The 26,175-nt window shown below is 38.1% G+C and overlaps 1 protein-coding gene across 1 annotated transcript in view; it reads right to left on the reverse strand.

Annotated features, from left to right (window-relative positions):
- arhgap10 (Rho GTPase activating protein 10) overlaps positions 1-26,175 on the reverse strand; it is a 101,565-nt gene that overhangs the window by 47,258 nt on the left and 28,132 nt on the right. Inside the window, exons 2-6 of the mRNA XM_077246663.1 lie at positions 7,296-7,391; positions 7,134-7,195; positions 4,319-4,390; positions 4,076-4,177; positions 2,437-2,547 (exon numbers count right to left, since the gene is read on the reverse strand). Coding sequence (XP_077102778.1) covers positions 2,437-2,547; positions 4,076-4,177; positions 4,319-4,390; positions 7,134-7,195; positions 7,296-7,391 — 443 coding nt within the window. The remainder of the gene's footprint in view (positions 1-2,436; positions 2,548-4,075; positions 4,178-4,318; positions 4,391-7,133; positions 7,196-7,295; positions 7,392-26,175) is intronic.

Raw genomic sequence — 26,175 nt, forward strand, 5'->3', positions numbered from 1 at the left:
CAACGTTATGTTCTCTGATGAAAGTAAATTTTGCATTTCCTTTGGAAATCAAGGTCCCAGAGTCTGGAGGAAGAGAGGAGAGGCACAGAATCCACGTTGCTTGAAGTCCAGTGTAAAGTTTCCACAGTCAGTGATGGTTTGGGGTGCCATGTCATCTGCTGGTGTTGGTCCACTGTGTTTTCTGAGGTCCAAGGTCAACGCAGCCGTCTACCAGGAAGTTTTAGAGCACTACATGCTTCCTGCTACTGACCAACTTTATGGAGATGCAGATTTCCAACAGGACTTGGCACCTGCACACAGTGCCAAAGCTACCAGTACCTGGTTTAAGGACCATGGTATCCCTGCTCTTAATTGGCCCGCAAACTCGCCTAAACTTAACCCTATAGAAAATCTACGGGGTATTGTGAAGAAGAAGATGCGATACGCCAGACCCAACAATGCAGAAGAGCTGAAGGCCACTATAAGAGCAACCTGGGCAACCAAAGAAATAGTAAGAATATTATGCCAGTACACCATTCCAAACATAGCCCTTATTTTTGTTATTCTATTTGGTGCACACGCCAGCTTTTTACTAAGTCTTATGACAATACAGATGAAATAGTGTATATGTATGAATAAATTAATAAATGTATATTAGTAACGTGTATTCTGGTACTGTACAATCGCTTCACAGCATTGAGAGTTATTTCATTAAAGGGCACCTATTATGCCCCTTTTTACAAGATGTAATATAGGTCTTGGGTGTCCCCAGAATGTATTTGTGAAGTTTCAGCACAAACTACCCCACAATTAATTTATTATAACCATTTGAAAATTTCATGTTTGGGGCCCGTTTTAAAAAGAGCTGTTTTGGTGTGTACCACCTTAAATGTAAATGAGCTACATATCCCCGCCCTGGCTTTGGATGAGGACGTAACTTGCATACCTATGGCAATAAACAGTCAGTAGAAGCAGAATGGCTGAGAGTGAAAGACCCGCTGTTTTGTATGACATTCGGCCGTACATGTTTGAAACGGAATCAGACCCAGATGATGAAGAGAGTCCGGCAGAAGAAACACAAATGAGAATGGACCAGGACGTCTCGGAATGGTTATTTGATACATGTATGTACTTATAGAGTTGTAATCGCGTCCCCTTTGCAATTATGGATGTGCAACACACACACAGACACACACAAACTGTGATAACGTTGGCACAATTTTTTGAAACTACAAACACAAATACTGTGATAACGTTTGCTGTACAAACAAAATTACATTTATGCGAGGGACATGTTGCATCATGTTTACATTACTTGTCGTACAGGTGCTTATGTGGCAAATGTGAGAAGATGGCTACAGAACAAGAAAATATATGCTGCAGGGAGATAGAACAGGTATTAATTTATTTACATTTGTAATTGTTGCAAAAAATAATACGTGACAAAACTGTCTGACACTATTTGTTGTATGGAAGGTTACAAGACGGATGAAACAGCAATTTTGATGTCTTGTCTTTACAGAAAACATGCACAGTTTTTAATACACTATCCTTAAAAAATATATTTATAAACGTGTGGTTACACACTATACAAACAAGGTTTAAATTATTACACAGACATCGTACGACGACGACAACAACTTTAGACGCATTTGTGGTTGAATTGGCTGACATCGACTGAAATGACTATTTGCTCAAAAACATAAAATACACTTACTTCTACTGGAGGTACGTTGGATCGCGAACAGTAGGCAACGATCCAAACTTGAGGATTAACTTTGAAGCAAAACCTGCTTTGAATTGACCTTTGTTCACAAAACAGTCTGTCAGAAAATGATTCGCGCAAACATAAATGTATTTTGGAAGTTTAAGTGGCGCCTTTCCTTCCTAAATAAAATCCATCCACTACGTTTTCAGTGGCTCTGATGTCGGAAGTAAGTGAAAACTACTACGAACATTATTTCATCCCACAACAGAACAGTTATGTTTCTCAGGAGACATTTTCGACAAGGCAGCACAAATCGTCAGAACAAACACCAGCTGTCATTGAAACAATGGAGGATGGTGAACAGATCACAGAGGGCGGGGTCTATGCCAAAACCACAGAGTCAATCAAACCACGTCGGTGGGGCTTGCTCAATACTACGTCACACTGAGCCGAATCTTAGAACAGCTCGTTCTGAGACAGTGCTTATGATTTATTGAGATTGTAAAAAAAACACTGGTTGGATTTTTATCATTCTAGGGTGGTTTTGCTCACATACTGCCAACACACATTTATGTTCAAACACCATGTAAAAATGAATTTTGCATAATAGGTGCCCTTTAAATGTGTTTCCTTTCTTTTTTGTGGCATATGAAACCATACCAAATGCGGTTGATAAACAAACATGAAAGCAAACCATGTTGAAATAAATCAAGTTGAATGACCATCTGGATGAAGGGTCATGCACTCACAGGCTCAACACACTCAAACTTCTTCCTCTCCTGTATCTCCTGCAGCTTGCAAACGTACTCCAGAGAAGTCTCCTGAAAGTGTTGTCTCGTTGCCTCCACCGACACGTCTGCCTGAAATAAAAGTTGAAGAAAACAAGGAACAGAAGATATCACATGAAAATTAAGAGTGACTTAAGATACGCAGATGGAAACGTGGATTTTTCCAAAAGCTGTCTGCCTGTCCATTTGTTGCCTGCCTTACAACACACAAAGGGCCTTATTCTGAAAATTTAACATTGAAAACAGAGAAATGACTTGGATCATGTAATTGAGTAAAGTATTGTGTGAATGTAAACAGTGCTAAACAGTAACTACTTCAATATAGTTATTAGTTGTGCAAATACAGTTAAATACAGTGCATCACACTGACATCTATTAGCAACATTCCATGGCGAACTCCATCATAAATAAACACAGTTATGTAGGCTTAAAGTCTCAAAGCTTTACCAAAAGAACTTGGAACTTGAACTTGCAATTGAAGGTGTCTAGGCTCAAATACACACTGCCAAGTTTTGGCAACTGCATTAAATGTGGGAATGAATCACTTAAGCTTCTGTCCTGTGTGTGTTATGCGTTCTGGCGTATAACGGATACAGGAATAACTCCCGAAATTCATTCAGTTGGCACTGTAATAACCACTGCAATGTTTAGATTTCTTGTAAACAAGAAAATTGGATGCTAATAGTTTAACTTTAACCCAAATTGTGTTTGTGACATTAGCTAGTTTTAACTTTTATTTTAGTTAATATTACTAAAGACGTGATCATCTGATTATTATTATTTTTATATAAACCACCACCAACAGATTCTCTTTTATTATCATTAAGCCCATGCTTTAAACAGAGTGCCTTATCTGCAATGTAAATATAGGACTGGTAGGAGAAACTACTGTGGAGAGACACAGCATAAAATAAATAAATGAATGTCTGCATTCACACCGAGCTGTGAGTTGTTGAATTAAGTTGTCTTGAGATGTAACAGTGTCTAAATATGTACAGTAGAATAATTTGCTGCGTACTAGATTAGACTGAATTACCATAATGGCCATCCCTAACCATATTTGTCAATGTGTAAATGGCCCATGACAACTTATGAACTGAAGAAAATTTAGCAGCCCTCTGGGCTGGCATTCTTCAGTATTTCTATGTATCTTAGACTTAGAAGTTTGTCTGCTGTGAACACCAGTCTGACACTAAATAGCCCACTGCTAAAACTACAGCCATTGACCCAAAAAACACACGTCATAAGGTCCAGAGGAACATAATGGCCCACCATAAATATATCAACAGTCTCTAGTGGTTTTTGTGCTCAATGTATACAACATTCATGGCTGATGGGCACGCCTTAAAAGGTTATGTTCCCCAGACATTGTTCGATCAAGTGAGATGCCTAGCTTCTTATATATAGTAGAAATAATGACAGACAGTACCTTCCCTAAACAACTGCAATAAACAGTATTGTAAAGAATATAGAAAACCATTGACCTTGACTTAAAAATCTTTTCTTTTTTTTCACAAGATAAAGAAGAAAACCATCATTTCTAAAAATAGTTTGCATTACACATCCATCTTGTGTGTGGGAAGAATGAAATGTAAAGTACCTCCTGTAATTGTGGCTCCTTCTTCTTTGCGGACATGTTCAAAAGTTTCTCTAGTGAGCTGTAGTACTTCTCTGTTTCCTTCTCGTACCTCTTTCTCTCTGCCTGAAATATCAAATGGAGGAACTTACTATTTTTAATATATGGAACTGGTAAAAATAAATGTACAATTTTTCCATTTAATTTAATTAAATCAATGCAAACATCCTAAATGTGGGAAATGACAGTGTAGATCTAGATTTTTACCTTTGCTGAGCCGAGATGCTCTTTCCGAAACTTTTCTAAAGGCTTCATCAGTGTCTCTGTGATGTTTCTCATCTGTGAAAATACAATTCAGTAATTTGATATATAGTATTTGACCATTTAATTTGGCAGAAACAGAATTATTTTATTTTATCAAAACTTGAGCGAACACATTGCCGGTTTCAATTTTAAATGTCAATAAAGGTGACATCATTGCGTCACCTATTTCGTAGTCATGACTAAACCTGCACAGAAACTATAATAAATCTACAGAAAGCTCCACAGATTTCTACAGAAATATTACAATTAAAACAAACATTAAACAAAAAGGTCATATGCTGTATATTCTATGTGGTCCTTGTGATGACAAGCCAAATAGAATGCAATAGTACAGAGCACATAGAGCAGGGTTGGGCAACACAGGACCTCAAAATACAGTATCTCACAAAAGTAAATGCACCCCTCACATTTCAGCAAACATTTTAGTACATCTTCTCAAGGGAAAATACTATAGAAATGAAACTTGGATATATTTTAGAGTAGTCAATGTGCTGCTTGTAGCAGTATATATTTACTGTCCTCTGAAAATAACTCCACATACAGCCATTATTTTAAAAAAAGTGATAATAGCTGTACGTCATTTAAGCATGCAAAGCCACATGTCCTATTCATCATGTTCATGTTTTTGTCTGCTTGACAGGACCATACTAATGTGTGTATCTTGTATTAGAGCAGTTCAAATTTGTGCTTTGAGTACAATTCTCTCATACTGACCACTGAATGTTCAACATGGCACCTCATGGCAAATAACTCTCAAAGGATTTGAGAATTAGAATGGTTGCTCTCCACAAAGTTGACCTAGGCTATACGAAGATTGGTAAAAAAAAAAAAAAAAAACAGACGCATGAGTGCTGCCAGCATTGCTTTAAAGGTTGTGGAAGTGGAAGGTCGGCTTGTCAGTGCTCAGACCATAAGCTGCACATTGCAACAAGTCGGTTTTACATGGCCGTCATCCCAGAAGGAAGGCTCTTCTGAAGCTGGCTCAGAGGAAAGCCTGCAAACAGTTTGCTGAAAGCAACCTATCCAAGAGCACAAATTACTGGAACCATGTCCTGTGGTCAGAAGAGACTAAGATAAACTTGTGCGGCTCAGATGGTGTCTAGCATGTGTGGCGATGCCCTGGTGAGGAGTACCAAGAAAACCGTGTCTTGCCTACAGCATGGTGGTGGTAGCATTATGGTCTGGGGCTCCATGAGTGCTGCTGGTACTGGGGAGGCGCGCTTCCTAGAGGGAAACATGGATTCCAACATGTACTGCGACATTCTGAAGCAGACAAGATGCCCTCCCTTCAGAAACTGGGCAGACCCCAAACACACCGCCAAGATGACAACTGCCTTCCTGAGGAAGCTGAAGGTGAAGGAGTGGCCAAGTATGTCTCCAGACCTGATCCCTATTGAGCACCTGTAGGGCATCCTCAAGCGGAAGTTGGAGAAGCGCCACGTGTCTAACATCCAGCAGCTCCGTGATGTCATTATAGAGGAGTGGAAGAGGGTCCCAGCAACAACCTGTGCAACTCTGGTTAATTCCACGTGCATTCCCCTAAGAAACTTTGCATTTGCTTACAAAAATAATTATTATTTGCATCAAAAGTTTTGTATTTGTCCAAGAAAGTTCGTGAGAGAACAAAAAACTTTTGCGAGAGTTTGCAAGGTTTCTCTGAGAAAATGCACAAGTTTTGCGAGCAAACCCAAACACATAGAAAAACCATTTCCCTTTAAGGGCTCAGAACAACAATATGAACATCTGTTATGCTTTATTTATATTTGCGGTATAAATAAAGCTTCTTGAAATTTAGGAACACTTTTCCCTATTTGAAGTAATTAAGGACATTCTCTTTACCCTGAAATGAGGTAATGAAATAACCAAGGCAACCCATGATGTGACTGTTAGAATGAGCATCTCCGGTCTACCATTACTCTGTTTCTGACCCTGTCAGGACATGTTAGCTCTGCCCCTTCTACACATGACTCCAGTGAGCCAAGGGGCCATAACGTCATTGGCCTGCTGCGGTGTTATGAACGGGTGGGGCTCAAATCTGAGCTCATGACAACTGTCAGCTGTTGCACTTTGAGTCATGGGTAGGGCCTTCAGCTCTCTAATTCTGCATACTAAATAAATACTAACATGACCTACATGCAACATGAGCCCTTCCTACCTAGATGGTTAACCACCTATTAGAATATATAGACCTCTCATACCTTAAGAATGCAAAAAAAAGGAATCTATGCAAGAGGAAGGGATTTGTCAATCTAATAGGTAAAACTGAAATCTTTTCTTTTGTCTCATTTTTACACATTTTACACTGTAAAACAAGTTGCTAAGTTAATTACAGATAACATATACATTAGTATTTGAAAGGACTTAAACCAAGTGCCACTGGACGTTCTTGCAGAGTTTTTGAAACTACAGCTCCTACACAACACAGTTGAGGTGACATGACTCAACATAAGCAGCGGTCTTGTGCAATCTCTGAGTATCTGTGAGAGAGGACACACATAACTTATGGCAATGTAACTCACTTCCTGTGGCAAAACTGTGACTAAAGAATGCAGGAACAAACAGAGGATTGACGTCACTTTACAGACTATGTGATGAGAAGTGTGTTAGACTAAGTGTTAAAACTGATTATGGATTGTGTCTCTCCACAAGCAAATGGCCATGCTGGCATGTTCCAAAAATATATTTTAGCCTGCAAGTAATTGAGTGAAATGTATAACAGAGAGTGTGTTTGGTGCAAGTCTCAACTGGTTGTGCTCACCATCAGCTCTCTTTGGTCTTCCAAGTTTCTGAGAAAGGATGAGAACTCTTGCAAGGATTCATCTGAAATTACACATATGCAGACACTGAGCAAAGCACGATATAAGCAAATGTATGTATGTATGTAAATTAATATATGCAAAAAGGGGGAAAATAAACTCACCAATACACTTCTCATCGTCAGTTTTGGCATCACCGATGTATTCAAATTTGAATTCACCCAGGCACTGAGCAAACTTCTTCTGGGCCAATGAAAGCTCTGTAAGGCAAAGAGTGAAGACAGAGGGAAATCAGGAATTGTATTATTTTTGGATGTTCTAGTGGCAGAGTTTCCCATAATTTTCATTTGGGAAGGTGTGTCACACATTAACCTACGCTACCATAAAAAGCTTGAGGTCGGTAATATTTTGGTAAAACATTATAAGGTCTCATTTGTTAACAGTAGTTAATGTATTAATTAACATTTATTAACTAATATTAACAAATATGACTTTTGATTTTAAAATAAATGTTGAAATTAGCATTAACTAAGATTAATAAATGCTGTAGAAGTATTGTTAATTCTTATTTTATGATAACTAAAGTAGTTAACTAATGTTAAAGGATAATTCCGGTATTTAGCACTCTAAGTCTGTTTTCTAGTTTGTTTTGGATGAACAACGTTGATGTTCCAAAACAAGTAGCGTAGCGAAATACAGTTTCTGTCGTGTTTTATTTGGCATTTTGTAAAATCGCATTGATTTCTGTTGGAGGACTCATTGCTCGTTGATATTACTGCGCTACCGCTATCAAGTGGTCGGGAGTGTGCAAACACTTCAGACTCAAATATCGAGCGGAAGTTTATACGCGGTTGAGAGGTATCTGAAAAAATAGTTCCACTATAGCAAATAACACGGATTGAAATCATACATTGCGCAGATATATTTGTTTTTAATCATCAACGAACACCACTAACCACTCGGTGAGTTGCACAGTTTTGAAAACGAGTGTTAAAGCTCCAGTAGGTAGCTTTTGTAAACTAATATTTGTTAAAACTCTCATTATGTCCTGAAAGTAGAATATGAGACAGATAATGTGTGAAAAAAATCAAGCTCCTCTGGCTCCTCCCTGTGGTCCTACTGCCATTTGCAGAAATACACCGCTCCCGGTCAGAAACAACCAATCAGAGCCAGAAGGAATGTCTTAGCAGTGTCAATCACGCTCGTGTACGCGCTGATCACCCCTCTCTTGAACAGCGCGAGCGCGTACCGTCGTTCGTGACTCTCCTGTTCAAACTCGTTCATCCAAATGAACGAATCTTTTTTCGAGTCATTTCGTTCATTCAATGAACGAAATGACTCGAAAAAAGATTTGTTCATTTTGAACGAGTCTTTTTCGGAGTCATTTCGTTCATTCAACGAACGAATGACTCGAAAAAAGATTTGTTCATTTGGATGAACGAGTTCCAACAGGATCACGAACGTGCATCACAGAACAGAGCAAGGCGAGCATTTGTGCTTATAAAACTTAAAGTTTTTTATTTATTTTTGAAATGACCGATCGTTTCACTAGATAAGACCCTTATTCATCGTCTGGTATCGTTTAAAACCCTTTGAAGCAGCGCTGAAACTGTCATTTGGTCCCCGAAACGTTTCTTAAACGAAACGTGTCCTATTGAAGTCCATTATATGGAGAAAAGGCCTGGAATGTTTTTAAAAAAAACTTAATTTCTTTTCGACTGAAGAAAGAAAGACATGGACATCTTGGATGACATGGGGGTGAGTAAATTATCAGCAAAAGTTTTTTTTTAAAGTGAACTAATCCTTTAACGTTATCTTAGTAGCTATAGCTTATAGAAAGAGTGCAACCTTATAAAGTTACATGTATTGCAAAATACATAATGATTTGAGGACCAAGTTTGTAGTCAAAGTATGGGAAGGCCATAGTCAATGTAAAGCATATTGTTGATGTTTCGTCCCTAATAGTGAATGTTCCATAACTGTTTATAATCCGCCGTCATTGGTGGTCCTGCTTACTAGCCTGCGCGTTCACGGCAGGCTCCGCTGTGGGGGAGGAGCTGTGGAGGGAGGGCTGTAGCGTAGCAGAGAGCAAGGGGGTTGGACCTGTAAGTTGTGCTTGTTCAAATTTTCAGGCTAAGTCAACATTTTCTCAAAACTCCCTACTGCAGCTTTAAGGGTTGTTTTAAGGACATGTTTGTGCATGCCGGTAGACAGCCACTCTGAAGCGGTCAAAGGCAATTCTAAGAGTCAAAAAGTCGAGACAGGACCCATCGTCAAAATTTCTGTGTCCACCACTCTAGTTCATCCAAAACAAACTAGAAAACAGACTCAAAGTGCTAAATACCGGAATTATCCTTTAACTAATGAAACATTATTGTAGAGTGTGACCAATTTTTTTTATATAAATAAGTTAATTGTATTCAGCAAGGATACATTAAAATAAATCAAAAGTGACATTAAAGACATTTATGATATCACAAATTTTTTTTGGTTCTATTCATCAAAATGTCCTGTAAAATGTCCCATAAGAGACTTTTGTCTCATAAAAGACAAAAACACTAAAACATCTTACAGACCCCAAACTTTTGAATGGTAAGGTATGTAAACCAATCCATAACATGACCTTAAACATTTAAAACACACACAATAGTTTTATTGTATGCACTAGGAATATTTGAATTACATTGTCTTCTGTTCAGGTGAAGTATTCTCAAAGAATAGTTTAACAATACCACTTATTTACAGATATGAGCTGGTCATAACGAAAGTTATGCTCTGCAAACATCCTACTGGACTCTTATGTTCCCAAGAGCATCCTGAAGTAGGTGTTGCTGATAGATACCAAGAATTCCCCTTCTCTCAGGAAAACATTGTGGAAAACCCAATGAAAAAAGGGACGGGACTTCGCCTGGAACATTTTTAAATCAGAGGGAGCTAATTTCATTCTGTGGATTCCCAAAGGATGATCCCGATATAAGTGAACTCTCACTGGGGTCCGTGGGACAGAGTGCTGGGTTATTTTAGGACGAACACTATGAGCAGTATCCAGCAATGTAGAGTCGTCAACACGGACAGCTGGGACCGTCCGTGTGAAATGAGCTGGCAGATCAGTAGACCTATCACGTCTTATTCTGCTAACTATGGCGGTTTATTGCTTGCCATATTTGTCTCAGTCTTTTATCCTTGTAATCCAATTTTAAGAGTCATTCTAATTGATACCATTAAATCATTCATGAATGACCCATATTTCATTTATGGCCACACAGCTACCCATTAAGCTGCTTACTCCACCCTCTTCCCTAGTCCGAACTAAAAATGCCCGGTCAACTCATCTGTGAGGGTTGGAGTGAATGTGGATTACTCTACAACAATGCTCAATCATGCGTGTCTGGCAGAGTGGACTTGCTGACTACATGCCCCAGGACAGAACGGACTGAGAATGTCAAGTGATAAAAGTGAATGATAAACACTATGCTCTAGGGCAGGGCAGGGGTATTCAATAAAAGTTCCATGATAGCCAGTCTCTACATTTTTGACTGAAAGTACTAAGCAGATGTCTGTACAAAACAAAACAGTTTAAAGTTTATGTAAGCATATCATGGTATTTTCATAAGTGAAGAGAACTACTGTGTTGTGAAATTTTTTTTTTGATTAATAATTATATAATTATAAGTTTTTTTCAGCCGCAACACAGTTTACATCACTTGCACACCGTGGCACCACCCCCCACCGTCGTTTAGATTTTGGGGATTTTTTTTATAGTAATAAAAATTATTTAGTTCAGTTGGAGAACAGACAGTAAACTTAAAAACTGAACGTGTCTACTCAATGCAGTGTGAGTTGAACGAGTCACTTTACAGATCAGCAGTAGGAGTGAGATTTCACCTCACTTCGCTCTTTTCAAGACGATGGAGGAAAATTTGGCATCAAAGTGAAATGGAAAAGCGCCTTTTTAAGCGAGTTTGTCATTGTACTGTTTTGTTGTGTTTTTTGTTGTGCCTCTGTTTTTATTAAGAATAATAATGAACCCACCATTCAAGCAACTGCTGCCACCGAATTGGCGCTAATTCAAAAGCGAAAGTAAAATGCTCACAGACATTCATAATGGTGCGTGACGACTGCGCAGAGCGAGTGTGTGTTTGTGCTCAACAACCATAGGATTTTATTGAAAACGCTCGCTCTGCTCCGCACCGTATATTTCTGCAAAATGATATTCATGACGATGCAGCACTGGCCCGATCGGGCAAGTGACAATTCCGTCAACTGTCCCAAGCATCATTCACGTTGGACCCGGGCCATCCGCAGGGGTCGAAATTGCGACCATTTTGGTCGCATATGCTCCTGAAATTTAATCTGTGCGACCTAAGAATATATTTGGGAGCATTTGTGCGAGTGCAAATAATGGTTGTGTTGCTACCTGTTTTTAAACGTTCGCAAATGCAAATTACTACCTTATTTGCGCTGATACGCGGAGGCCGGACCATCATTCTATCCAACGATTACATCCAATCAAACTTCATCCTTACGTTCTTAACTTTAAAGCAGATTTTAGATTGGTTAATATTAGCTGTCAATCACTCCCACTCACTTAGGCTGCGCTCCGTTGTCACGTGACAGGGAGCTGAGTGACTACCGCGCGAAATTTAATTCTGGCGACCGAGTTTAAGCCTTATTTGATCGGTGAGTGATAGATGGCTGACTGCTGCGCTTGTGACAGGGCTCATGTTACTAAAAGAACGAGAATAGAGAGAGAGAGAGAGAGAGAGAGAGAGAGAGAGAGAGAGAGAGAGAGAGAGAGAGAGAGAGAGAGAGAGAGAGAGACTGTCACGTGAATTAATCGAAATCAATTGAGAATTGACACAATGGTAAAAGGCAAGAAGACCGAAGTTTCACGTAGAGCATTCGGATATTTTTCTCATGAATTACCGCAGGGTGTGAATTGTGCAAAAAAAAATAAAAAATGTTGCCTTATCTTCTCTGAAAAGCGTTCCGCACATTCAGCTGACATAAACTACAATTTCAATAAACAAAACAAACTATCCAATGATGAAATGTTTTCTGTGTTAACACAAATCTTGTGCGATGTCCTAAACTGCTGGGATAATCACACAACAATGCATGCCGTAGCATACACGTCCACTAATGACACGTGCGATTCGCAAACTAATGAATCCTTTGAACTGATTCCTGAATGGTTAAAACAACTGATCGGTCCAACACTGAACTCACGAGACATCTGAATTGGTGTATGAACAAATCGGTAACACTTATACACACCGTGGCTAGACTAACAAATAAACAAACATCACCAGAGCAAAATATTCCGTTACAATATAGTAGTAATGATTTTATGAATTACTTCAATGAGAAAATAGAAAGCATCCGAAACACAATTGTAAATATACAATCCTCTATGATGTCTTATGATTCAGCCTCAATTATGGCCCCTCTAGAACAACTACACCGCTTTACAACTATAGGACAGGAAGAGCTAAATAAACTTATCATTGCATCTAAACCAACAACATGTTTATTAGATCCAATACTCACTAAACTACTGAAAGAAGTGTTACCTGTAGTGGAAGAGCCTCTTCTCAATATTATCAACTCATCTTTATTTTTAGGTCGTGTTCCAAAAATATTCAAGCTGGCAGTAATACAACCTCTCATTAAGAAACCACAATTAGATCCAAATAACTTAGCAAATTACAGACCCATCTCAAATCTTCCATTTATGTCTAAAATACTAGAAAAAGTTGTGTCCGCTCAATTGTGCTCTTTCTTGCAAGAAAATTATATCTATGAAAAATTCCAGTCGGGATTCAGACCGCATCATAGCACAGAAACTGCGCTAGTTAAAATTACAAATGATTTACTTTTAGCTTCTGACCAAGGCTGTATCTCAATACTAGTTCTACTCGATCTTAGCGCTGCGTTCGACACTATAGATCATAAAATACTCTTGGATCGACTACAAAACTACACTGGTGTTCAGGGACAGGCATTAAGCTGGTTTAGATCGTACTTATCAGACCGTTACCATTTTGTCTGTTTAAATGGGGAAAAATCAAAGATAACGTCAGTAGACTATGGAGTACCGCAAGGATCGGTGTTAGGCCCTCTGCTATTCTCAATATACATGCTGCCACTTGGTAATATAATAAGAAAACATGGAATTAATTTCCACGGTTATGCTGATGACACTCAATTATATATCTCATCACGACCAGATGAAAACACTAACTTATCTAAATTGACAGTGTCTAAATGATATAAAATGCTGGATGACGTGTAATTTCCTGCTATTAAATTCAGATAAAACGGAGGTACTACTTATTAGTCCAAAAAACTTCCCACAAAATCCCTTACAATACAACTTTAATTTAGAAGGATGTCCTGTTACTTTATCCACTACAGTAAAAGACCTGGGTGTTATACTAGACCGCAACTTGACTTTCGAAAATCATATTTCATATATTACAAGAACATCCCTTTTCCACCTTAGAAACATTGCTAAGCTACGTAACATGCTATCTGTTTCTGATGCAGAAAAGTTAGTTCATGCATTCATGACCTCGAGACTAGATTACTGTAATGCTTTATTAGCTGGTTGTCCTGCATCCTCAATAAACAAGCCACAGTTAGTGCAAAATGCAGCCGCTAGAGTTCTTACTAGATCAAGAAAATATGATCATATAACACCTATTTTATCATCTCTACACTGGTTACCTATTAAGTTACGTATCAATTACAAAGTATTACTACTGACCTATAAAGCCCTAAATGGTTTAGCTCCTGTGTATTTTATCGACCTTCTATCGCCATACAATCCATCGCGCTCTTTAAGATCACTAAATTCGAGGCTTCTGGTCATTCCTAGGATATCTAAGTCCACTAAAGGAGGGAGGGCGTTCTCACATTTAGCTCCTAAACTCTGGAATAGCCTTCCTGATATTGTTCGAGACTCAGACTCGCTGTCCCAGTTTAAAACTAGATTAAAGACTCATCTCTTTAACCAAGCATTCACTTAATGCTTAACCTTTAATACTACTGCTGAATCAGTTCGAATGCATTAACATTATGAACATCAGCTATGCTAATTATTTCCCATCTGCCTTTCTGCTGGTAAATAGCGTTCGTCAGCTCCAGTTTGTATCCAGCCTCTCACGGAGACTTCAGATGCCCCAACGCCTGTGAAGAGACGACTCGACGCCTGTGAAGAGACGACTCAAATCCGGCGATATGTTATGCCATAAATTACTACTTGATTAACTAACTGTATTTTTCTACATTTCCGAAATGCACTTTCTGTAAAGCTGCTTTGAGACAATGTGTATTGTGTAAAGCGCTATACAAATAAATTTGAATTGAATTGAATACTTAAATTAGTTGGGTTAAAAATGTTAGAAAAAATGTAATATGCTAGTAAAAAAGTGCACATGTAAATTAGCTTGCATATTATCCCATTGGAATAAATAACAAATAAATAATGCAAACCTACATACATAAATTAAATTAATTTGTATTTGATTGTATCATGTTTTTATTTCCAGAGCGTTTTTCTGTGCAAAGAGCATTGGAGCTACTTGGGTTAATTGATTGAGACAACTCAGATTTGGACGGGTCTGACAACGATGATCCCATCCTGGATGGCAATTACCAACCATCACCACAGGAGGAAAGCAGCAGTGAGGACCAGTAGTGATGATGAGGACCCCATTTCTGAGCCCACTGACCACAGCATAGGACGCAAACATGCAGATAGTGCAGATAATGGTTAGCCAAGACCCAGTAGATATTTGTTTATTTTATGCAGTTAGGGCCTTAGGACTATGTGAAGGATTGGAAGCAAAATGCTTATTTACAAAACTTGTTGACAGGTACAGGCACAGGTACAGGTTAATCCCGCACTCTCAGACATCGCCGTCAAAGTCAAGAGATTGAGGCTGATAGCTCAGAAGATGACTTGGAAGAGCCAACACCAAGACCAAGCCAAACAAAAAGAAAAAAAAAAGAAAAAGGGAGACTGAACAAGGTACTTGTTATTCTTTTTGGCCTCCACACCTTGAGGGTAAATCTTAAAATTTCATATAAACTTCCACACAGATTCAAGTATTTTATGCACCAATACACCTCAATTGCTTACACGGGTACACATTTAACTTCCTACAATAAATACTATTTTTATTCTGTTTCTGGTTGTGCAGGACGTGGACTACGCTGGAAGGCTACTCCATTGACGCCAAACCTGGCAGAGTATCAGGATCAGGACAAAACTATTTTTAACTATCCAAAATGGGCAAACATGCAATGTTTCCATGTTGTTTTTTACCATCTGATAGTCCAAACATGTTCCAAAAATATGTGTGTATGTGTTATAAACACATTAAAAAACAGTCAGGAAAAAAACTGCTGTGTTCAAGGCAGAAATAAAGAGTTACTCATTCTATTACACAAAGGTGACTTTATTGTGTTTTATGGAGATTCGGACCATGGATTTTTCTCTAAAAGTACATCATATCAAAAGATGATACTTAGTTTTTATTCTAATTAGGATCCAATAAGCCTAAATAGCAAAGAGGAAAAAAAATGCATGTAAAAAACAGCTTGGGCCTTAAGAGGTTAAATCAAACACGTTTCTGATTTGTTTATGTTTCTGTCGGCTGCATGAACATATCAATGTTGAGAAAGCAATCACGTCACTAGCTTTAAATATGCAACTTCGTCGGTTAATGAATGCATAAAAGTGACCAGCTGGCAGGGTGGGAATTATGTAATTTTAGGGGCAAGGCCATTTGGCCTCCACCTTTTCTTTTTTTATTGGGGCACCAAGGCCATATGACAGGGCACAAAGGCCATTGAGTACAATTCGATGGTTTTCCCATTCAGATTGATACCATAACATGGTAATTCCCTGTGCATCATGGTGAGCCTGACTGGCCTTACTGCAATGGATTCAGAGAAATCAAATTGTGCAATTTACAAAAACACAGTTGCATCGGGAAATGCACATGTGCTGGTCTGCAATGTATTGTCTATGGAGGCCTATACGATTGTACAAATAAGAAAATTCAGCTTGAGATCAGGGCTCGTCAAATTCAGCAACCCTTGAATGTATTGAAAGAGGTCTCTGTTTCCAACTACAACCTGTTAAACTGCAACCCCACTTTTGACAAATCCCCAGATATGGCATACCCAAACTGAAACAGATACAGTTCATGAACCCTTTGTACTAAAAGCACAAGTATGATCTCATTTGAAAGCTGACACCTGGTAGTTTATTGTAAATGTAGAATTAATTATTGTCATAATGGAAAAAAAATAGTATAAATAGATTTTAAAAAAATAAAGTTATGAGAATGTTTTTTTATGAAACATCTTCATGAAAATAAAATTGAAGTTGGCATTGTATCAATCTAGAAATGCACTGCAGCTAAAGTCACATGTTTGACCATGTTATACTTAAAATCTGAAGATGATATGTCTAAAACTCTGTATTTAGGTAAATGTTTTTCAAGATCATGTCATATGAGATTACTTATTAGCTTAGCACACCATCAATACACGACAATTTATGAGATTAAAACCATGTTTGTGCTCCAAGCTTACTTTATAAATCAAGTCGAGTGTTCTAAATAACCTTCTGTGATCTGATTTGGCTTCAGATAAAAAAAAAATCAGACAGAAAATATAATATTTTATGTATAATGTAACGATGATAAAGTCTATCGATTAGCATAACATTATACATATAATCTATTATTATGAAAATGCCTGACATGGCTTGAAGAACACAGGTAAGTCAAATAACATTACAAAAATGTTTATTGTCTTCGAAACGACATGTTACAGCGAACTGTTAGCTCTGTTTGTGGTCGGGGATTTGGGATTTCCTGCATTGTCGAACGCTCTTCTTCATGTGTTTCAAATATGGACTATAATGTTCAGTAGAGCGCCCTCAGGCTGCTGGTATGAATTGAAAACACAGCACATCAGTATACAGCGCTCATAATGATTACATCGACGCATTGGCGCTTTATACATGGAACTTGGACAGGGCCAGGGCACACAGGCCATTGTGGCCGTACGATGATTTTTTTTCCACGGGGCATGAAGGCCAAAGTGTAGGGCAACGGCGGCCATGGCCGCGGTATAATTCCCACGCTGCCAGCTGGATATAAACTAAGCTAATGCAAATAGATAGTAACAATTGCGCCATGAAACATTTGAGTCTGCGTGTTTTTTTGTCACAGTTTTAACTACTTGAGGTACTAATGTTAGAGTCCTCACACAGTGGCGGATGCAGAATGTGACAGGTGGGTGGGCCTGGATTAAGTCGAGGTGGGCCTGAATCTAGGGTTTCTAGATTTTGTATTAGCTTTACTACTAGATAGGCTCTATTTATGGAGATGAGAAATAAAAACCGCATTGTACAGCTATCAGCTGTTCGGCCGAGCTTTCGAAGTTGTTACGGAAAGCCCGAAGCTGATCCGTTGGTTTTTGTCACATGACCTGCGGTGCGCTTACGGCACTCTCTGAAAAGTTGAGATGTTTTCATCTCTCCGCGGCATTTTCCGGGCGCGCTGCAGCCTGCACCACATGCGTATGGCAAGCCAAAGTATTCATAAACGCCTGGTCACGCGTCTGATTGCACACTGACCCGTCAAAGCATAGGGGATGCGGGATTTGCCATAAAACAAACATAAAAGTCAGAAACTCGTGGTTTTTGCATAAAAAAAATAATGTATGAAACCTTATTGTAAAGTGTTACCGGAATTACAACTGGAAAATTTGCGATATGTGTCTCGAACGAAGAGATTAAGGGATTGTCCGAGGTGCTGAAATAAAAAACACTGAACGTGAAACCGAGAGTTGTTTTTCTTTTCTTGTTACAAAAAAACACTTCTGAGGCATAAAACACCTGCAGACAGAAACAATCTCATTTAAATAGCAGATCACATGTCGAGGACGTACGTTTTGATGCAAAAAACGTTCGTTTCTGATGTGCGTTTTCCGTGACAACAAAGCACACGTTAAGAACACGCACTTTTATGGCAAATCGCGCATCCCTTGGCTGTCAAAACGCACACGTTTGACGAGTCAATCAGACGCCTGACCAAGTCTGTTGTGACCGCGTCGCTTCCATTATGAGCGCGTACATTTAAAATAATAAACTTGTGCGCGCAAAAGACGCGATATGGCCCTTAGTCTTTGTCTTTCCAAGACATGGTGTTCATGTGAACAATGAGCCTCGTCCCCTCTCCTTGCAAGGGTGTCAAAGTCTGGACAAAATATGTACAGTGACATGACATAACTGCCAGATTCAAACTGTGCGTCCGTGCGTTGGCTGGCGCTGAGCCAGAGATGGACGTGCTCAGCGCTTAATTATCATATATCATAAAACACTGTGCCCACCCAGGCTCGCCCTGTCCTTACAGCCTCGACGGCAAACATATTTCTGTTCTTTCTCTGCTGATGCAGCATCTACTCAACAAATTAATTACTTTATAATGATATGTCAAAATGTAGCCGTCTTTAGTGTTCTGAATTCGTACCAGTTTCGCTGTTGGTGTTTTAAATGCGTGTCTGCAGTGTCAGCGCTCTCTGTACTGCGTGTTCTCTCCGTGCTGCGCGCAGCCTCACGTGTTAACGTAAACAACTCAGCCAGTGACAGTTTGTTATTTGCCCTCTAGAGGCCGCTCTCGTTCTCAGCGCTCTCATACTGTGTAATGACAGCGCACCTTCACAGTCGCTCCAGCAACGGATGCAACCCGGAAAACTATCGGTGGATTTTTGCCGATAATGATAGTTCCACCAATCAACTATCGGCACTGATATATCGGCAAAACCGATGAATCAGTCGACCTCTAATTATTTCTAAGAATGCTGTTTTTTTTTAGAGGGCAGCTGTGTGACTCTGAGATGGCGAACGGGAATACATAGCAAATAGAAACATTTGACGTTCTCCAGAGTCCAGAGTGCACTGGTGCACAAATATGCACTGGAGCGTTTACCAAATCTGTTTAGTCAATATGATATAGGCCTACAGTATCAACTGAGGGTGCTCTTGCTTTTGTTTGAGGGTTCTTAGCACCCCCAATAATTCCCATAGAACTGGGCCAGCCAGTATAACTCACTCTTCCTCTTCTTCTGAATCAGTTTCTGGTTCAAACGTATATGGCTTAACTAAGACTATATTCTCAGTTTGCCACTGTGTAGCGTTTACTACAGCTGACCTTATGGATCATGTTGGCCGAGCTGATGTGACTGACTGTTTACGTTGACAGCAGCGCGGATTGATAGAAATGGATAGAAAATAGTGCCGATTAAAACTGAGGTATAAATTTTGACCGGCATGTTTTTTGTGTGGTAAATTAATCAAGCTTTGAAACGCAAATCCTTTTTTCACGTAAAAATGCAGTTTTGTGGCCCCGAAAATAACCGGGAGTACTCTATTGAAAAACTTCCAGCGGCCAGAACTCTGACCAGGGAGGTGACAACAGAGTGGGCCAGTGTGTATGCGCTATAGTGCTGGTAAGGATTGCATACAACTTCATGTCTTAAATGGGCAAACTAACCCTTTAAGGGATACAATTCTTGACTGAAAATAGTAATGAAAATATTAAATGATTAATGACCCAGAACTGGGACTGAATCTGGACTGCAGTCTGATAATTGGTGGCCTATGCTCTAGGGAAAAAATTGACTTATTCACCAAATTGACTTATTTATTTGTGGCTTATTGCGCTTAAATGATCAAAATCATACACAATTATGTCAAAACGCCCATCTTGCCAAGTATTAAGTGAAATACATTAAGCTTTGGAATGTAAATAGTTGAGAAAGCATGTAGCAGTATATTGGATCCCTGAATTTGTTTATTTGTTATTATTTTATTACTGAATGTTTACTTTTCATTCTTTCATTCATCGGCGTGATGACTCTGATCTTCAACCAGATGGAACTGGATAATATTCTGATTGTTCCAATCCAATCTGACTTCTGACATAAAATGCTGCCCGAATCATAATCATACACAGTTCGTTCGTTGGCCAGAGGAGAACTGGCCCCCTAACTGAGCCTGGGTTCTCCCAAGGTTTTTTTCCTCCATTCTGCCACCTGATGAGTTTTGATTCCTTGGCACTGTCGCCTTTTTTCACCTTTGTTGCCATTGGCTTTTGGCTTGCTTAGTTGAGGACATTAAATTTAACATTTAATTTAATATTCAACAATATTATTGATCTGCCTGTATTGACACCATTATATGAGAACTGAATTGAGCTGGATGATGACATACGATTTTCTCGAGATTTATAAAAAAACTAAATTAATCTATCTTACAACACAAATGAAACATCACTGAACTTACTTAATTTGGATTGCAAAGCTTTTTTCTTCTGGAAACAAACTTTGTTGCATTATGTTCCTGTTATCTCTCTAAAGCTGCTTTGAAACAATCTGTATTGCTAAAAGCGCTATACAAATAAATGTGACTTGACTTGACTATTTGGAAATGTAGTTCAATGATTAAAATAAAGCCGTTATGTGCTGTGCATGAGCTATTAAAACACAATTACCCAAATTATCAAAACATTATAAAATAAAACAAATTATATGTATGGTGGTTTGTATGGCCGTTTTCCCAGAGGTATTGAAAATGGTATCGAATATCAATATTTTTCAAGGTATTGCCTTGAAGTTGGAAATTAGTTGATAAAACAAGTTCAGAAACTTGAGATATGGTCTACCCCATATACGCTGGACTCTAAACAACATTGCTGACCCAGCAGTAATGTGCAGGCTTTAACAGGACAGACAGAGACCTGACTCATAGCACTGATATCAGATTTGCTGCTCACTCACTCATGGGGAATGCTTGAAGCATTGATTTGCTTTAGAGGGAGTGAGACTTAACTTGTGTGACAAACTTTTTCACTAGGTGACAATCAGACTCCATTACTGCCCATATACGGGCACCTCCATTTCCATGTGTGTTTTGAACCATTATTTCAGCAATTTCCATACAATTTATGAAGTAGACATCCTATTCAGAAGTAGTATGGGAAGTTTGGCAGATTTTGATATGAATTCAACCTCTAATAAACACATAAAAATAACACGTATGTGCGTTACAGTTCGCTGCCACATCACAAATGGTGAATCTATTCATTTTTTCTTTATATTTAAAACATTTTCAGACCTTTTTTTTTTCTAAAAAAATTTAATGGATGTTATCTTTTGAACTCTTGGTATGCAAACAAACTTAGGTTTCTACCATTCTTTCGTGATTTTTCATGTTCATTACTAGATAAAATAAAGGTCTGAACACGACTTAGGAGTATGCAAATATTATTATTGCAAATTGATAAATTATGGCTCCTCTGTCACTTATTTTGAAAATCAGTCACCAATTACCAAATAAGCTTTCAAATGATATATAGTTTTTCAAGATTAGTTTAGGTTTAGTATATGATATTACGGTTTTAAATATGTAATGGCTATGGGCCCACCGGTGGGCCGGTGACACTTAAGGGGGTCTTATGGAATATCAAGAGGGGTGTGCTAACAGCACACACACACGGATGTTCGGCCCACTGACAACACCCATAAAATTCCCCGGTCAATCCGAGGGAATTCTTCATCAGTAAAGCATTTTGAAAACAAAAACCAAAAACAACACACCCTGGAAACTGTGATTGTAAGGTCAAATTCTGAGTACAGCCAAACCCTGGTGGTGACCCAAGCAAAATATTTTGTCAAATTAATGACAGAGACTCAGTGACCATCAGTGTTGGGCAAGTTGCTTTTGAAAGGTAATTAGTTACAGTTACTAGAGATGCACCAATTACAATTTTCTAGGCCGATTCCGATTTTTTCATGAGTTTGGCCTGCCGATACCAATTTTAGCCGATTCCGATTTCCTTTTTTCTAACCACTTTACAGCAAACACAAATATTTATTTTCTATCTATTCTTTAATAGAACATTTTACATAGAACATAGAAAATTTTTTGAACAAATAAAAAAAAATAGAACTATATAAATTATTACTCCTGGTGTGGGAAATTCACACATATCTAAGTGCAGTGCTATGGTATGGAAGAACCATTTTCATTTTCATATATTCAACTAAAAAAAAGTGATACATTTACTTATTTAGGAAACTAAACTTATGAAAACAGGTAATGGCAATAAAATAATATATAAATAGCAAATAAAAATAAAATGCAGTATAAAGATATTTCTCAAAACACACGCACACACACGCACACGCACGCACGCACGCACGCACACACGCACACACACACACACGCCTATTGCAATCACTTGTACATCAATGGCAAGTTTTATTTCGCAAACAGTTCTTCTCTCGTCTGTCACATGTCCAGCCAGGCTAATCAATCACTTTAATTAAGCGCGAGCGGCGCCGCCAAAATAGACTCTGCGCAGAAACCCCGCTTCACTGCTGCTCACGCGACGCTACTGCTCGCGATGAAAATGCATTCATTGATTAATATGCACGGCGGGGGAAAAAAAAACTGCGCAGCATACGCTTGCGGTGTGAAACTGCCGTAATTCACGAGGTTTCCTAAATGTGCATTCCGTGTGCACGTGTGATGTTGATGTTGCGCGATGTTAATCATGCGGCGCCCGAGTGCATTTCACCGGCAAACAAACTCGGAATATGTCAGACTCCGGCCAGATATCGGCCAATTCCGGTCACCAGCCGATCATTCGGTGCATCTCTACTAGTTACTTCTTCCAAAAAGTAACTAAATTAGTTACTCAGTTACAAATTATAAAAGTAACTAGTTACTTCAGAAAGTAACCATTTCGTTACTTTCAAGTACATTTTTAAATGATCAAATGTTAACCCACCTCCACCCCTCTTTAACGGAACTTAAAATGCATGTGCATGTTCAATTATTTATGATAAATCTGAATATTATAATGAAATGGACACTTAATACAATACATTATTAACAGAAACAATGTACATAAATCTAAACTATTTTAATGTGGTGGTGGGACAAAGTGAGACTAGCCTCTAATCAAATGCCATGTTTTTTTTAACAATATAATCATCTGAGATGCACGAAATTACGTTTAGAAATTGACATGCCTTGTTTCCAAATCCACCAAGCAAAGATATCCTGTCAATTTTATAAACTTTCATAAAACTAGCCAATATAATCACAATGAACATCCAAAATAAAATATCATATTTAAGATATTTAAACTCTCAAGACAGTTGTGATATGCTATATGTTAAATATTTAATTTTGGATGTGTTCATTGTGATCAGACTGGCTGGGTTTATAAAAGTTGAAAAATTTACAGGATATCTTTGCTTGGGGCATTTGGAAAAAAAGCTCGTTTATTTTCGAATGTAATCGTGTGCATTTCTGATGATTTTTATTTATCTTAAATAGGCTATTTTATTTTGGATGTGTTCATTGTGATTATGTTGGCTGGTTTTATAAAAGTTTATAAAATTGACAGGATATCTTTGCTTGGTGGATTTGGAAACAAGGCTTGTCTATTTGTCTATAAACGTAATAGTGCATCTCAGATGATTATATTGTCCGTGTGTTAAAAAACAAACAAACAAACATGGCATTTGACATGGTGTGTGTTGAAAAAACACACAGATTTAACACACTCGCAACAGACACACCCCAAAGCATAGGCGTTATAGCGTTGCCAGCGGCACTAAGGGGAGTTGCCGCTGTAGTGGACACACACCGTTAAAACAATCAGCGGATGGTGGGCAGGTGTGGCTTTGAAAATTGGTCAAAAAACGTTGGTGCGGATGGATGGCGGATGGATGATGAGTTTTCTGATGCGGTTGCGGATGAAATAATAGCCCATCCGTGCATCTCTACTGCCCACTAACCAAGGAAGAACAGTAAAAAAAAAGTCTTTGCCTCTCGGCTCAGAGATCTAGTTGGTCTGATGAAAAAAACGGCTTCAATTATAGTAACGCGCCACATTTTTTGGCAGTAACAATGTTCTTAAGATGAGAAGAGTAATCAATTAGGTTACTCATTACTGAAAAAAGTAACACCATTATTTATAACGACATTATTCCCATCACTGGTGACCATTACAATTTTATGCACCAAGCATAAGCCATAACAAATATATTATGTAGCCCTTAAAATGTTAGCAAAAAGCCACTTGTTCCAGGAAACTGACAACACTGTTGTGTCAACCTATATATTATGGAGATGTTAAATACGGGTTTGCCTTATTGTCAAAACAGAGGCACTGGCAGAGGCACATATTTTAGTTTCAAACACAGAGGCCTGCATTTAAAGTGACGTTATATGTTTTAAATTGAGAGTGAAGACAGACACACTTTACTGATAAATTAAACTGCAAGGCTTGTTGCGTGCCTGCACCATGACTTTAAAACCAAAGACATCCGTTCAAAAAAATAATTCACCCGAAAAAGAAAATCATCTTATAATTTACTCACCCTTATATGATTCCGGAATAGTTTTCTTTTCATCCGTTAAACACAAATGTTCATGCTACTTTTTCCCACCCACACAGTTAAGGTGAATGGTTACCAGGGGCTGTCAAGTTCCAAAAAAAAAAAAAAAAAGACAAAAAAAAAAAAAAAAGACAAAAATCTCCATAAAAATACCATAACAGTACCAAATGTAGCACATCAAGGTGTCACATCAGGTCGGATGCCAATGATTCAAAATGACTTTGGTTTTCATGTGTCTAGTATAACTAATTATGAGGTGCTAAATTTGAATATGCACACAATGGTTGTAAGGACTACTTTTAAGATGCTTTACTGCCCCTGGTCAGCATTTACTTTAGGAAAAGTTTAGTTCCATAAAGTGACTATGGAAAAGAGAAACATCCTGCTTAAAATATGTGTAATAAAGAATATTGGAATATTACAATGGAATAAAGAAAAATTTGGAACATCAAGAAGATGAGTAGTTTCATAACCAATGTCTTTTGTTTGTTTGTTTTTGGCTTTACTTTTAGCTTTACTTGGGTACTACAGTATACAAGCATGCGTGATGCTCGTGGTATTTCCAGTGTCTTCACAAAAATAAATAATGACAATGAATATATATTTTTCTATTGCATAGTAAAAAATAAATAAAAAATAAAATAAAAAACACTACTCAAAATAATAATAATAACAAATTAAATTTAGTAAAACAACACTGATTATTATAATTATTACTAATACTATTATTTTAAGGAATATCATCAAACAGATGTTTTTAAATTACATTTTAAAACATTGATTAAACTGTTAAAGTTTAACTAATTCATTTCATTAGACACTATTTTTTTATGATAAATTTGTATTAAATCATAACATCCAGAAAAAAGAAACAAAAAACAAACCAAAACCACTGATTTTGGGGAGGAAAAAAAAGAAAAAAAAGAGATTAAATTAGGGCATTAAATAAAAGATTTTACAAGCAATTTACATTTATTCTCAAGGTCAAACAAACATGAGGAATGCATTACCTTCCCTATTAATTGTGTAAAATGATGTATACTGATAAATATAGAAATTGAATGATATATAGACAAATCAGCCGCAAACTCTATGGGCGCCGCCATTACTGCGTGCCTGCGAAGTGTGACACTTGCCGGTGCCCTCTAATGACATTTCAATGAAAGCGGATCCTGCTCATGAAAGAAAATGTCTGGTGAAAGGGAAAATTGGGTAGATGATGTCAGGCAGTGGCCAAAGCTTACCGATAAAGGTAATTTATTGACAACCATAATGTATTAATGTAAAAATGCGTCAGCCAAATGTAATGTAATGTAATTCAGACGTGTATTAATTGATGACAATAATAGAACCGAACGCTGTCATTACTAGCGGTGTTGCTAATATGTTCACAAGCTTCACAAGTTGCAAATAACTCAGTGTTTCCCCTACCATTGTTTTGGGGGTGGTTAAATATGAATCATACATGTTCTGTGTGAATGAATTGTGCAGTCGACGCGCAGTTTCATTTAACACACACACGCGCTCTGTTTATTTGCCTATAAG

Source organism: Siphateles boraxobius, unplaced genomic scaffold, assembly GCF_051911475.1.
Source record: "Siphateles boraxobius isolate OS27281-9 unplaced genomic scaffold, OSU_SipBor_1 29, whole genome shotgun sequence".
Taxonomy (NCBI): Eukaryota; Metazoa; Chordata; class Actinopteri; order Cypriniformes; family Leuciscidae; genus Siphateles; species Siphateles boraxobius.